Here is a 12832-nt window from a genome sequence, read left to right on the forward strand (position 1 = left end):
TCGCAAAGCGGGGAGGACACCCTCTCTGGCGAAGCGACAGAAAGAGAAATCGATTAACTTAACATCCAGTAGTATACGTTCTTTCTCGACGTCCGCGGCTCGTGCGTTACGATTTCGATCGCTTTCCGACTAGACTTTCGTGCTAACGTATTGTACGATAGTCGCTCGATATATGCACGTACGTACAGTACATAGGAATGAGACCGGGAATCTTCGTCACGGTTTTATGTTTCTTGCCAGTTTGAATTTTAAATAATTCCGATTCGATCGATCGAGTGGAGGTTCTGAAAATATACGTGAAAGTATTTGAACACTTGGCATAGAAAAGTTTGGGTCATGACGAATAGGATGCAGATCTGCTGCTCTCTTGTTCATCAGTTTCGCAACCAGTGAATTTCTTATTTTGTGTAATCGTAAAAAAAAATTGTTGAATAGTTTCGGGTGGATAGATTACATTCGTTGGGCAATTTACACATCCGGTTGAATATCATTTTTATCGAACAAAGTCAACGCGTAATGTTGGGGAGAAATTTGAACGGAATGTAGAAATGCGAGTCCGAAATTGTCTAAATAGCGAGAGAAAAAGAAAGAAAAAAAGAAAGAAAGGAAGGAAGAAAGGAAGGAAGGAAGGAAGGAAGGAAGGAACATATAGAGGGTGTCTCAGGTAAATGGGATCACCTAAATATCTGCCTTATTTATAATTTTGGAAAGAATTTTTTCTTAAGATCATTTTTGCACGAGATGTCATTTATATTTTCAAATCGAATTCTATATATTTTTAGTCATCAATTGATGCGTTTCTTCAATACTCTATATGAAACTATTAAGCAGGAATTCTCGTGTAACAATAACAAAGGCAAGTAATTTTTATGAATCGTTTTGGACTACCTACTAACTATATGAGATTAAAGCTTTTTGGAATATAAATGTAGTCTTGAAATAGAAATGTAATTTTTGTTATTTCCATTTTTCTTATTGTTTATCTACTTTCTAAACAGCCATGATTAATAACTTTTTGAACTGACGTGCACGTGCATTAATTAAAAAGCTAATTAATCGATTAATCATTTTCAGACAAAGTTCGCTTTGTTACAAATTTCTCCAGAGATTGAACGTCAAATTTCCAGTTGATTATTTGTTTATAATATTCTTTTAAATAATATAAATTCAATTCATTTGCCAGAAAAAGTAAATTATTCTTCTAAACGCTAAAACTTTTCAATTTTTCATGCTTTCACTTCAAATCGTTTCTTTTTTCGTTCAATCCTAGCGTAAGCTGTCTAACTTTAAGAAAATTTCGCAACTTTTGCATTCTAATGACTGTGACAAATGCTATGCTGCACGCCAACAATGAATTACTGAACAAAATTACATTTGTGCCTTAAAATTATCTATTTATATTACAATAAGATCCAGTTCCATACAACCATTAGTTAATCTAAAATAAATTTATAAAAATCTCTTGCTTTTATTGTTGTTACACGAAAATCTGCCCCTAAACTATTTGTTTTTGAAAATGTTCAGTGTAAAAAATATTTTAACATTAATTTTGTGGAACTTGGCCTATGAGAGAGTCAAGGAAAGACGCAAAATGATACCCTGGTGTACTTCATACACTACATTTGATGAGATGAAAATTGAAATACTTTTTAAACTATGCATTTTTCCATATATGTACCTCAATACTCTTGCGCAGAGAATAAAAAATCCACTGCTGTAAAAAATATATATGTACCTTAAAAAAGATCGATGACCTTGAAATGTCATCAAAAAATGATCTTGAGAAATTCTTTCCACCGTTACATATGACCCTTGAAATAGTTTAACTTTGTTCTGAGAAAATATTTCGTACAATTATAAACAAGACAGTTATTGAAGTGATCTCATTTAGCTGATGATAAGATACCCTGTACAATGACAAATCTTAGGTATCTGCGTGCAACGACAGATGGTATTTTCCCTGCATTTGGCTTCAAAATGCAAGCACATTACAAATAAAGCGAGTTGGAAAATTAATGAAATTTTAATCTTCTTTTTGTAAGAGAACAGTTGAGTTGCAATACGAGGTTTCTTTGAGACCTTTCGTCCTCATGGACAGCAGAGTACGATGCAATAAAAGAAATTCGACCTTGAAGTTCAAGGACAAGATGATTAGAGTCACGCGGTCGCGACACGTGATTTCCTCGCACACCACACTGTTTCGTCAAATTAATAGAAAAAACAACTTTTTATTAATATTTCATTAAAAGATACTTGTAAAAATTTGCAAGACAGTAATAATAAAAATGACCACCTTGACATGTAACAAATGGTTATATTTCGTTGTAATATTTTTTTTAAATTTGTTTTGCATATAATTTTATATAATTCTATATAGCAATAAAGTAATATGGCAAGCTGAGAAATATAATAATATAAGTTAGGCCATTGATACTTTTCATAAAATGAGATTTCACTTTTATTGTCATAAAGCATTCTCTCTCTCGCACACTCACCCACTTAATATATTTTTTAAAATTGTAAATATATTTCGTAACATTTATTATTTTTGATCAATTAACTTAACTTGTTACTTTTCGTAATTAAAATACATTATCAAACTCGAATGCCCAAAATACAAGACAAACAATTATGAGTCTTGGCTCACTATACTCATATACGAAGCCCATGAGTATACAATACAATAATATACTCATATGCGACATTATCAAAATTATTATCAAGAGTGTAATATTTCGATTACGTTTAAGTTTCTTCTTACAAGAAACTATTGTTCGTCTCTATACGAAATACGAGTATTTCGACATTTTTATTACAGCCGAAGTATTATTCTTACTAGTCACAAGTAAAAATTAATTTCTTAATATAATAATGTATAATTCAGTCTTACCTGAACGTTATTGAAATGTCAATCTGCTCTTTGAATTATTTCTTCATAATTGCACCACGATTGGGCCATTATTATAGGCCTATATCATTATCCAAACGCACTTAACTCTAGGTTGTAACATTCCACAAATGCTTGGTTGAAAATGCCTGCCAATCATCGATCAAACTGCTCTATCTTTTATTTCAGGAAACATTTTCATTGATTAGTGAACATGCAAAGTAACAAGTAAATGAACGTTTCAGGCGATAAATAGAACACAAATACACAAATTATGCGTTAACTTATGTAATTACAGATGTAGTATACAAGATATGAGAGAATATCTATTCTTGGACATAAAAAAAGCATTCGTTGCTGCAAAGCATTCGTCGAACGAAGTCTGTTACGAAGGTTTATTGCAATTTACCAATTATTAAAATCTTATCTAAATAACCAAACATTCTACGTAAAAATAAATGATTCGTACTGAAACGTACAAGCAACAAGCGTTGCAGTACTACAAGCAATTCTGTTACGTCTAGTACTTTACACTTTATACACAACAGACGTTCTAGCAACACCAAACACTACAAAATGTATATTTGTAGATGACGTCGGAATAATAGCAATGCCTGGAAATCCACAGAAAACAGTTGAGATCTTACAAACCTACATAAGTTCACTGAAAAATGGTTGCTAGAGCAGAGAATAATGGTCAATTATAATAAGTGTAATTACATTGTGTTCACCTTTCGTAGACTCTCTAAAGATAACGCTTCATATCAATGAATACCGCAAACAAAAGTGATCAAATATTTGGAAATCCATTTACACTCGAAACTAACTTGGAAACAGCGCGTACACAAAAAGATGCAACAAGAATTAGGAGGAAAGACGCGTAGTAGTAAACCAACCGTCGTTCGAAACTTAGTATAGAAAACAAATTACTAATCTACAGAGTATTATCTAGGGTATTTCTATATAGGGTATCTATAGAGAGATAATAAAACTAGTGTGGACGTACGGCATCGAATTATGGGATATAGTGGCTAAAAGCCGCATTGTTAAAGTAGAAGCTATGCAATCATACTTCGTACGATAGTGGACGCATTTTGCTACATACTAAATAAAGAACTACGCAAAGATCTTTGAATGTCCGCTATAAAGGAGAAAATTCAGCGAATATCCGACAGATGTAAAACAACACCAATGAACCACCCAAACGAGCTAGCCAAATAAACTGTACACTGGTAACGTCGTTTGAAGATTGAAAAAGAAATGACCGCAGCATCTAGAGTGACGCAAGATCAAATATTGAAACATTCCAATGCGATTAAAATGTAGGAATCTACTGGGAGTTATTAAAAAGAAAAAAAAAAATATGCAGCACAAAGCACGTTATAACAACGTGTTTAATTACGATTGAGAGTAACCTATAGTTATTTGCATTATTTAAATATTATCGACATATGTGAATATTGGTATGAATGCAAATAATTATATACTTATTATTCAAAGTTGTTGAATATAAGTTATACACATCTACAAGAATGTTTTGATTAAATTTCTAATGTTACGAAGTAGAATGCACCGACGTATTTTTTTTTCAGTATTCACTTCGTGTGTTGTATTACACAACATACATTCATTTTCCATTCATTGTTGGAAGTTTACCGCACTATTTATCGACGACAAGGTCTTCAGGTGTCGTCGTAAAACAAAGCGAAAGAACTCAAGTTATTCGAAGTTATTATTACTTTAGAGATCGTTTTGAAGTTTACTTTTATTACATTGAATTCTATCTTTAAAAAACACGTCGTATTTAATACCTTTAGAATATTGATAAAATATATTTGCTACTTAAAGTAGTGAACTACCTTTCCTAGAACATGTAATTATCATAATACAATATTTTTATAAGTATGGAAAATCCGTAAATAAAGTTTTAGTTTTAGTAAATTTATTCACCAGTAGATAAGATGGACCACCTCAACAGAAGTTACATTATTCTATTAAATTAAATGGTAATTATCACCTTGAAATATGTTGTAAAAGTCAATATTCTGAGCAAGTATGTTCCGTTTAAGCGGTAATGCGCAAATATCTGAGAAAATACAGTGATACGAAAAGATATTTCAGACAAAAGTGGTATGGTATCGAGAGGGACATGCTGAGCTTTTATCTACTTGACCTTGTGATGATCGACATTAAAATTTTTATATGAATACCTCTATTTTTTATTACATATTTTTGTAGCTGACACTCAGACGTCTTCAAAACACTATAAACTCTTATCTTCTGCGTCATCCGCTATGAAAATACGAACTTTAAAATTCAATGTGCCGCCGACATTAACGTTACACGATGTACACCGCAGAGACATATAAAAACCATTTTCACAATTGCTGTACTGCCCAAACACAAGGTCGGAGTTTTTTAATATTTCCAAAACAGTCAGTCGTTTCTCAGCAGTCACTTTTAGCTGACATCTTGTATTGTTCTCTTAAATTTGAAAGTTTATATCATGTTAGCAGATGGTGCGGAAGAGACAAGATTGTAGTGTTCTGAAAACGTCTGTATGTCACCTATACGAATATGTAATGAAAAATGGAAATTCCCATTTAAAAATGATAATGTCACTATCACAACAGGAGCCAAAATTACCGCAAGGTCAAATACACGAGACTATAATATATCTTCCTCCATGTCAGGCAATTATTGTCTGAAACATTTTTTCCTATCATTGATGTTTTTCAAAATATTTGTATGGTTTGACATAAACTGGACATACTGTATATACTAAATCATTATTAAAAATAAAATTAATTTTTTACTATTTTTAAAGGAAATATTCTTCGATCTGCCGTATTAAACTCCGAAGGTCGTTCACTTGTTTCTTAACATCTTTCCGAACAATCTTCAGCCATAATTTTTGATACACGGACCGTTTATTTTGAAAGTGACATAATTGGGGATTTTCCTTTGTTTTCAGATATTGAAGTGTTCACGTTTCCACCGATTGAAAAATCCTAATGGGACTTTCTTAGTTTGTTCACGTCTGTATGCGTTTAAATAGATGTAAATACATTATACAAATAGATCTTTGAGAATTAACTAAATGTCCTTCATATGTGTTATTATTTATTAATTTTCTATGGAGGTAAAGAATTAGAGGAAACACTAATCCTCTCTACTCGAAAATTCCACAGGACGGTTTTCGATATGTTGTTGCAAATTTCAATGAGTAAGCAGGTTTAATATTTAATCTACGATTTGAGGGTCACTGTGCACTCTGCTGCTCGAGCTGACCTACTTTCGTTCGTGTAAGAAGGTTTGCTCGCGCACGGGGACATTTCGGCTGATTTTTAATTGTCAGTGACTAAAAAACAAAGTCAGAAACGCAATCTTTTTTATTCTTGATTTTATTTTTATTCTTATTTTAGCCTCAAGAATCGTCCCTCAAATTTTGTTACACCTGTAGCCGAACACGTTCTATATACAAGGTGTCCCTCGTAATGCGATTCATTTTGCATACGTTCTTACCATTTGCGGCCATGTAGCAAGAAATGTTTTAAACCGTACTTTAATAGTATTGAGTGTACTACAGATAACGATAAAAGACTTCCGATTGCCGCAAATTAGTTTTCGCATTATGCGCAACAATATCTGGTTGCTATCCGTCCGGATTTTTCCGGATTTGTTCTAGTTTTTATGAATATTGCTCACTCGCTGACCAAACGGTCAGCCTTCATCGATCATCCGTATTATCATGCTATATGTGCGTTGCATGCAGTGATCTGTCATGCGTCAGACGCATCTATACTAATATATCGGGTAGCAATGCATTTGTTTTTTCTAGGAACGATTTTTAAGTGTTGTGTTCGTATCAGATGCATTAGGTGCAATCTAAATGCGAACACACCGCTATCCGTCTACAATTTATAATTTACAGAAATTTGTATCGTGGATATCTAACCTAAAAAACATGTAGCTAGAGTTTTTAGATTTCAGGCGGAGAAGTCCGGGATTTTAATGCTCTTTATCTCAGATTACTAATTTTATGAATGGCAAACTTACTTAATAGTGGCATCAGTTCGGTCAGCTTTTGATTGATTAGTCATTTTCAAGATATGTTATTATAACTTCCGTTAGGATATTTTATATTTTATTTAATTATTTTACGTGGGACACCCTATAAATACAGGGTGACTGAATATCGCTATTGCACCGTGGGCTATTTGACGGCCAACAATGACGATTACTATAGTGGAGACAGTTGTATTAGTAATTGTATTTTGTATAGTAGTTGCATTAGTAATTTGTATAGGTGTAATTTAACGTATAGATAAAAGTTATTTTAAACGATTAATTGCTTATTATTGATTCTACCGCTACGATGTAACGAAATTTGATACCGCGATAGTATGGATAATTTTAATAACGTCGCGATTTAAACGATTATCGTGTTAATTTATAAAAAAAACTAGGTGAAAAGAAAAATTACTGGTACGAGTAAGTCAGTAAGTATAACGATTGATCGATAAGTTATCTATAATTTGATAAAGAAGCCGAGCGGAAATTTGATGCTTAGCGACCTCATAAGACCATGCAGTCTTTGTGAAGATACTCGATACTATAGCTTATTCTTGCAAAAATGCATGTAAGTAATAGAACAATACTTAATCTTCATTTTATAATGTGGCAAATTTTCTTTCTTCGTCTGATGGAACTGATTTACGTTAGATGTCATTTCATCTCGGTGCAAATGAAGTTATTCTGTTTGATGAATGGCACGCGATAGATGGACAAGGTATTGGATGGTCGATGGTTGGTATTATTCTTTTGACGTCTATATATGAAGGATTAAAAAGCTATCGGTGAGTGATTTACAATTATTTTTATAATTAAGATATGTGTTACGGGTGGAATTATCGAAATATATTAATTTGCTTCTTTTTTTTGTGTGTATATGTGTGTTTAGTGATCATTTGTTCATCAATACAGCACGGTTATGGAAAATGAAAGATAGGACATCTAGGACGTATGTATTTTATCTTTCAGATATTTTTTATTTAAAATTATCGGGATTTTTATTACAATTATGGATACTCGATATCCTTAATTTTTGTTATTTTAAACATACGAGATATAACATTTGTCGTTCGTGTGAATTTATTTAAGTTAAGAGCTAATAAATTTAGAATCAAAGATTGTTATAATAATGATACTGTAAAGTCACTTTGAATAAGTAACTAATATGTAAGTAAAATAAATAGTCCCATGATAAAACGAAAGTTACTTATTTCTTTCAAAAATACGCCTATTTATTGGCAAAAAAATTAATTTAAACGAATTTTACAACAATTAAAGTATCTGAAACGTGAATTTATCAAAACTATTTCTCAATATACGAAACATTTTAATTTTGGATTTAGAGTATTACTATGTTTTGTCAAAGTTAGTTCTTACATCTTTTCTGCAATTTACTATTTCTTATAACATAAAAAAAAAGTGTGTTCCTATTAAATGGAGATAAATATATAATTATTACCATAAATATATTATTATTAAACACCGAGAATACCATTTACTAAATATGTTTTGTTTCAGGTCATTCCTGTTTTCGAAAATACACTTCCTCCAGACAATTATCCACGTTATTCAGTTGATCATAGGATATTGCCTTATGCTAATTTTCATGACGTACAACATTTGGCTTTGCCTCGCTGTGGCGTTAGGTGCAGGTCTTGGTTATTGGCTGTTCGCTTGGGAAAAGTCCAGTGGTGATAATATTGATTGCTGCTTGTAAATCTTATAACAGTATTTCGAAATGATATAATTAATCCCGTATTATCGGGCTCTTAAAGCACTCATATAGAATTAAAATTATAATGTAAATAATTTGCACATCATTTATGATCTTGAATTTATGAAAATAGTCCTACATATTTATTTATAAAGCGTCAATCTTGTTTCAGAAGCATTTGAAACAGTACTTTGACAGAAAATATTTTTTAGATGGAAATAAATGTAACTTTTTGGTATATAATAGTGTTATAATAACACTAATATATAGACAGAATTATTATGTATGTATTATCGTCAAAGATTTAAATATAAATAGAAAAAACCTATAAACTCATAATTTTTTACATAGATCATGTAAAAGATAAGCACATGTACATAGAGTGTTAAATTTTCCTGCAATAAACATTTCTCTATATTCATGTAATAATTATATAATTCGTCGTTTATATATGTATAAATAATAACTTTATGATAAATTTATGTATAGTAGTCATAATTGACTAATTAACTGATGTTGTACGGTATATACTATAATCAACTGGACACGATCGTTATCTAATCAGGAGTCACTATTTATTGTACAACATAATCAGCATTTCGATCATTCGGTGTATCGTCGGTGCAGGAGAGCTATCACAGATTAAATATAAAATATTTCTTGTAGTACAAAAATAGTAACAAAGATAAGTTTGAGATGGACGCTTATAGTCAAAGCGGAGAAACAATTTGTGGCACAAGCACAAGAATTGTATTTAAAAAAGAGTTCAAGACAGTTAATGATATAATACTCGGATGGGATTCATTTAACAGTATAACGTTAGTTCTCTTCATGGTACTCTTTTGTGTTTGGTGTATAATGTTCTTTGTAATGTATGATTCACATGCCATGAGTCATGGAGATCATTCAGCTCACCATTAAGAACGTTAACTCGAGATACACCGTTTTTAAAAATACGTAAGTGTTACATATACTATCGAACAAAAAGAAATTCAATAGACAAATACATTATCTAGTGCACTCTGATGATAACTAATAGTTATTAATGCTCTAGTGTTGAAATTATCCACTAGCTATCACAAATGTATAAATATAATAACAAACAAATATAATAACTCTTATATAATTTTATATCAGGTCTTAGATATTAGGTTTTAGATATTAGGAACGATTTTTATTGTATTTTTATTTTTTCATATTTTTCTTAGAGAACAGAGAACAATATATTGCCATATTATGAATATTATGTTTCTGTCTTAGGTAATAATGAATTTACTTGTACTATCCGAGAAGAAAATGATGAGCCTTCAGGTCCGAAGTTTGCCTACATCATATTTTCAACTGAAAAACGAATTTTAGATACTTGCGAAGAATTTCGGAAAAAGAGCTTTAAACAACTTTGTAACAAGTGTATACTACCATTCAGGTTTTCTCATTTATTCTTTATATTCCATAATAAATGTAATATTTTATATACAATTCTTTTTAAGTTCCCCATTAGGATATTTCCAACAGTAATTAATAAATAAAATTAGAAATACGTATTCCAATATTGATAATTCTAAGAAATATTAATCTGCACAGTTCGAACTGAAAATTTCACGTCCGGTGGGCAATCGTCTGATAAACAATTTATATCACTGTAACAAGCGTATCAGAAAGTGTCAGAGATTAAACGATATCCTCGTTGAAAATGGTAACGAGACGTCGTAATCGTTTATTCGTTTGCCTATTCGCGAACGAAAACCATTATACCAAAACAGAAGTTTCTTTCTTAAAAACAGAAGAGAGAGAAAGACATCACAAATAGTTCACATATGTCCTTCCCATTTATTTTCATTCCTGTTGGCATCTGGTGGCATCTAGATACCGTTCACACAGGTGGTACGAACCGTCAAGTCATTATACTTGACACGACGAGTCTCGCACAATTTCACGCTGCGTTTTATTCACCCTTTCGTGAAAAGAGAGACAGAGTAAGGGTGAAGTACTTTTCGTCGTGATATCTGTCACGAGAATGGTACAGAAACGTTAGATGGTACAGTAGGCGTAATAAAAATTTATTGAAACTATTATTATCTACTCACGCAAATCATTTACTTTGTTTAATGGTAACCGGATAGTTTCTGTTACAGTGATGGAATTTATTACGTAGTTTCAGATATTTCAATAAATATATATTTAAAGTCAATGCCTTTATACTATAACTCGTCTGGACAATGCAGATGTTTATGCAAATTCATTGAAACGAATGGAATTTAAATGGAGTTTTATTTGTAAATTAAATATTGTAACAAATATCCTGTACATTTTCGTCTTACTTTATATAATCCATGTACATCTTTAAACTTGAAGTTTAAAAGAAAATATGAATATTTAATTGAAAAATGTTGAATATCACCGACTTATACATATACTTAGCTAGATACAAAGTATAACACTCTACATACATATGCATTGCTTCGAATATAACTTACATTTCGGACAAAATTTACTATCAGAATCCAGATGTTTCTTGTAACAGTATAACAGAAGAATAATTTTGTTAGATCGGTCTATATCCACCAGAAAATCTTCCTCCTTTAATTTACCATATCTAGTAACATTATTGTTAAATTGGTCGTAGAATAATAGTACTCGGAGTCGACAACAAAGGAACATCGCCAAGAACATTTTCGTCGTTCGATCGCTGGTAAATACCGTATCGGAGTCTCATTGTTTTCAAGATAATGTCACGTGCTTATTTCGGTTCTTCTACCGCTGTTCGAGGGCAGAGTCGACGGGAGATCAACAGTTATCGCGCATCCCCTTTCGTTTCAGCACTATTCATCCGCTTTCTTCCTGAGACACACCCTCTCAACTTCACCACATCCACCTGCCTTGGGCGGCCTTTGTGCATTAAGCCTTTTGAACCTGATAATCCATAGAGATTGCAGCTCAACGGTTCGTGGTCTTTCGCCTTTTTTATTTTCTTTTCTTTTTTTATGTTACAACTTCCTCTTCGCCTTCTTCACCCCTCCCCTCCCTCTGAAACATCGCGATTTACAATATAAGGATATTCATCGTACGAAAACAGAATTGATTCGCGTGAAGCTACGGTTCATGTATATGTATATGATCCTGTCCAAGTTCGTGAAACTTGCCAGCGAGTCGCGTTTTAACAGCTAAGCATGACTGACAGCCTGTGTATCCACATAATTAATTCTGAATCACGTACAGACCCCGTGTAGATCACTTAGCGCAGTTAAACCATACGTGTTCATTGTAACGTTCAAATCATTTTCAATTTATCGTTTCTATATTGTATGTTCTATACTGTTCGATAAATAACTGACTAAAAGTTTGATAGTGTGAAAATGAAACATATGAAACTTGATAAGAAAATGCTTCATTCAAAAATAAGGGTATGTGCCAATGCTATTTGTACGATCACTATTATATGATCAGTTTTAAGTTTTCGTAGCCATTCTGTATGTCAGTATTAATATACCGGTAAACTCGTTATTTGTCAGATCGTCTATTTTGACATAGTTCTCAAGCAGTATAATAGTTTCATTCTTTATTATTCCGGCAGAAAATAAATTATCATAACGTTCGGTTAATTTCTTTTTACTCGGGTTCCTATTTGTTTGTAAAGAGCACGTATTTCTTTTCACAATCATAATTCGTATTCTTTTTAATGACGAGGAGGTATCAGACAGTTGAATGTCTCCTGTAGGGTGTATATGGCGGAACGACCATGATATATTGTTTCTATTCTAAGTTAATATAATAGGGCCGCGTTGAGATAATGAGTTACGCTCGGAGAGATTGATTCTAAGGTGTGGACTGGCTTTTGTAATTTTCTGCGTTATAATTGTAGGTTCTACAACGAGGTAGTTGAGTTTAATTTAAGATTAGGTTTCAACATAGCTAGGCGGTTATAATGTAATTAATCGATGGTCAATTTATAATTATTCGATACTCGGTTCTATTGTCTTTTAAAATATTTCAAGTACAAATACATTTTATAACACATGACGATATTACAAGATTCGTCGATATTAAAAACCGCGTGTAATTTAATTATTATAATAACGGTATTAGCTTCGAACAGAATCAAAATGTATGATAGTAATAATAACGATCGGTATACTTTAAAAATTACTTGTTAGTCA

The 12832-nt window shown here is 32.0% G+C and overlaps 2 protein-coding genes across 2 annotated transcripts; both read left to right on the forward strand.

Moving 5' to 3' along the window:
- The first annotated feature begins 31 nt into the window (after positions 1-31).
- LOC122568293 lies at positions 32-5988 on the forward strand. The gene is made up of 3 exons (XM_043727894.1): positions 32-664; positions 3186-3280; positions 3478-5988. The coding sequence occupies exons 1-3, from the start codon at positions 549-551 to the stop codon at positions 3567-3569; spliced, it is 303 nt and encodes a 100-aa protein (XP_043583829.1). The 5' UTR covers positions 32-548; the 3' UTR covers positions 3570-5988.
- LOC122568292 (high affinity copper uptake protein 1-like) lies at positions 5897-9007 on the forward strand. The gene is made up of 4 exons (XM_043727879.1): positions 5897-7529; positions 7613-7746; positions 7851-7910; positions 8480-9007. Exons 1-4 carry the CDS (start codon positions 7524-7526, stop codon positions 8676-8678), a joined length of 399 nt encoding a protein of 132 aa, XP_043583814.1. The 5' UTR covers positions 5897-7523; the 3' UTR covers positions 8679-9007.
- Positions 9008-12832: the final 3825 nt, after the last annotated feature.

Source organism: Bombus pyrosoma, linkage group LG1 (genome assembly GCF_014825855.1).
Source record: "Bombus pyrosoma isolate SC7728 linkage group LG1, ASM1482585v1, whole genome shotgun sequence".
In the NCBI taxonomy this organism is placed as follows: Eukaryota; Metazoa; Arthropoda; class Insecta; order Hymenoptera; family Apidae; genus Bombus; species Bombus pyrosoma.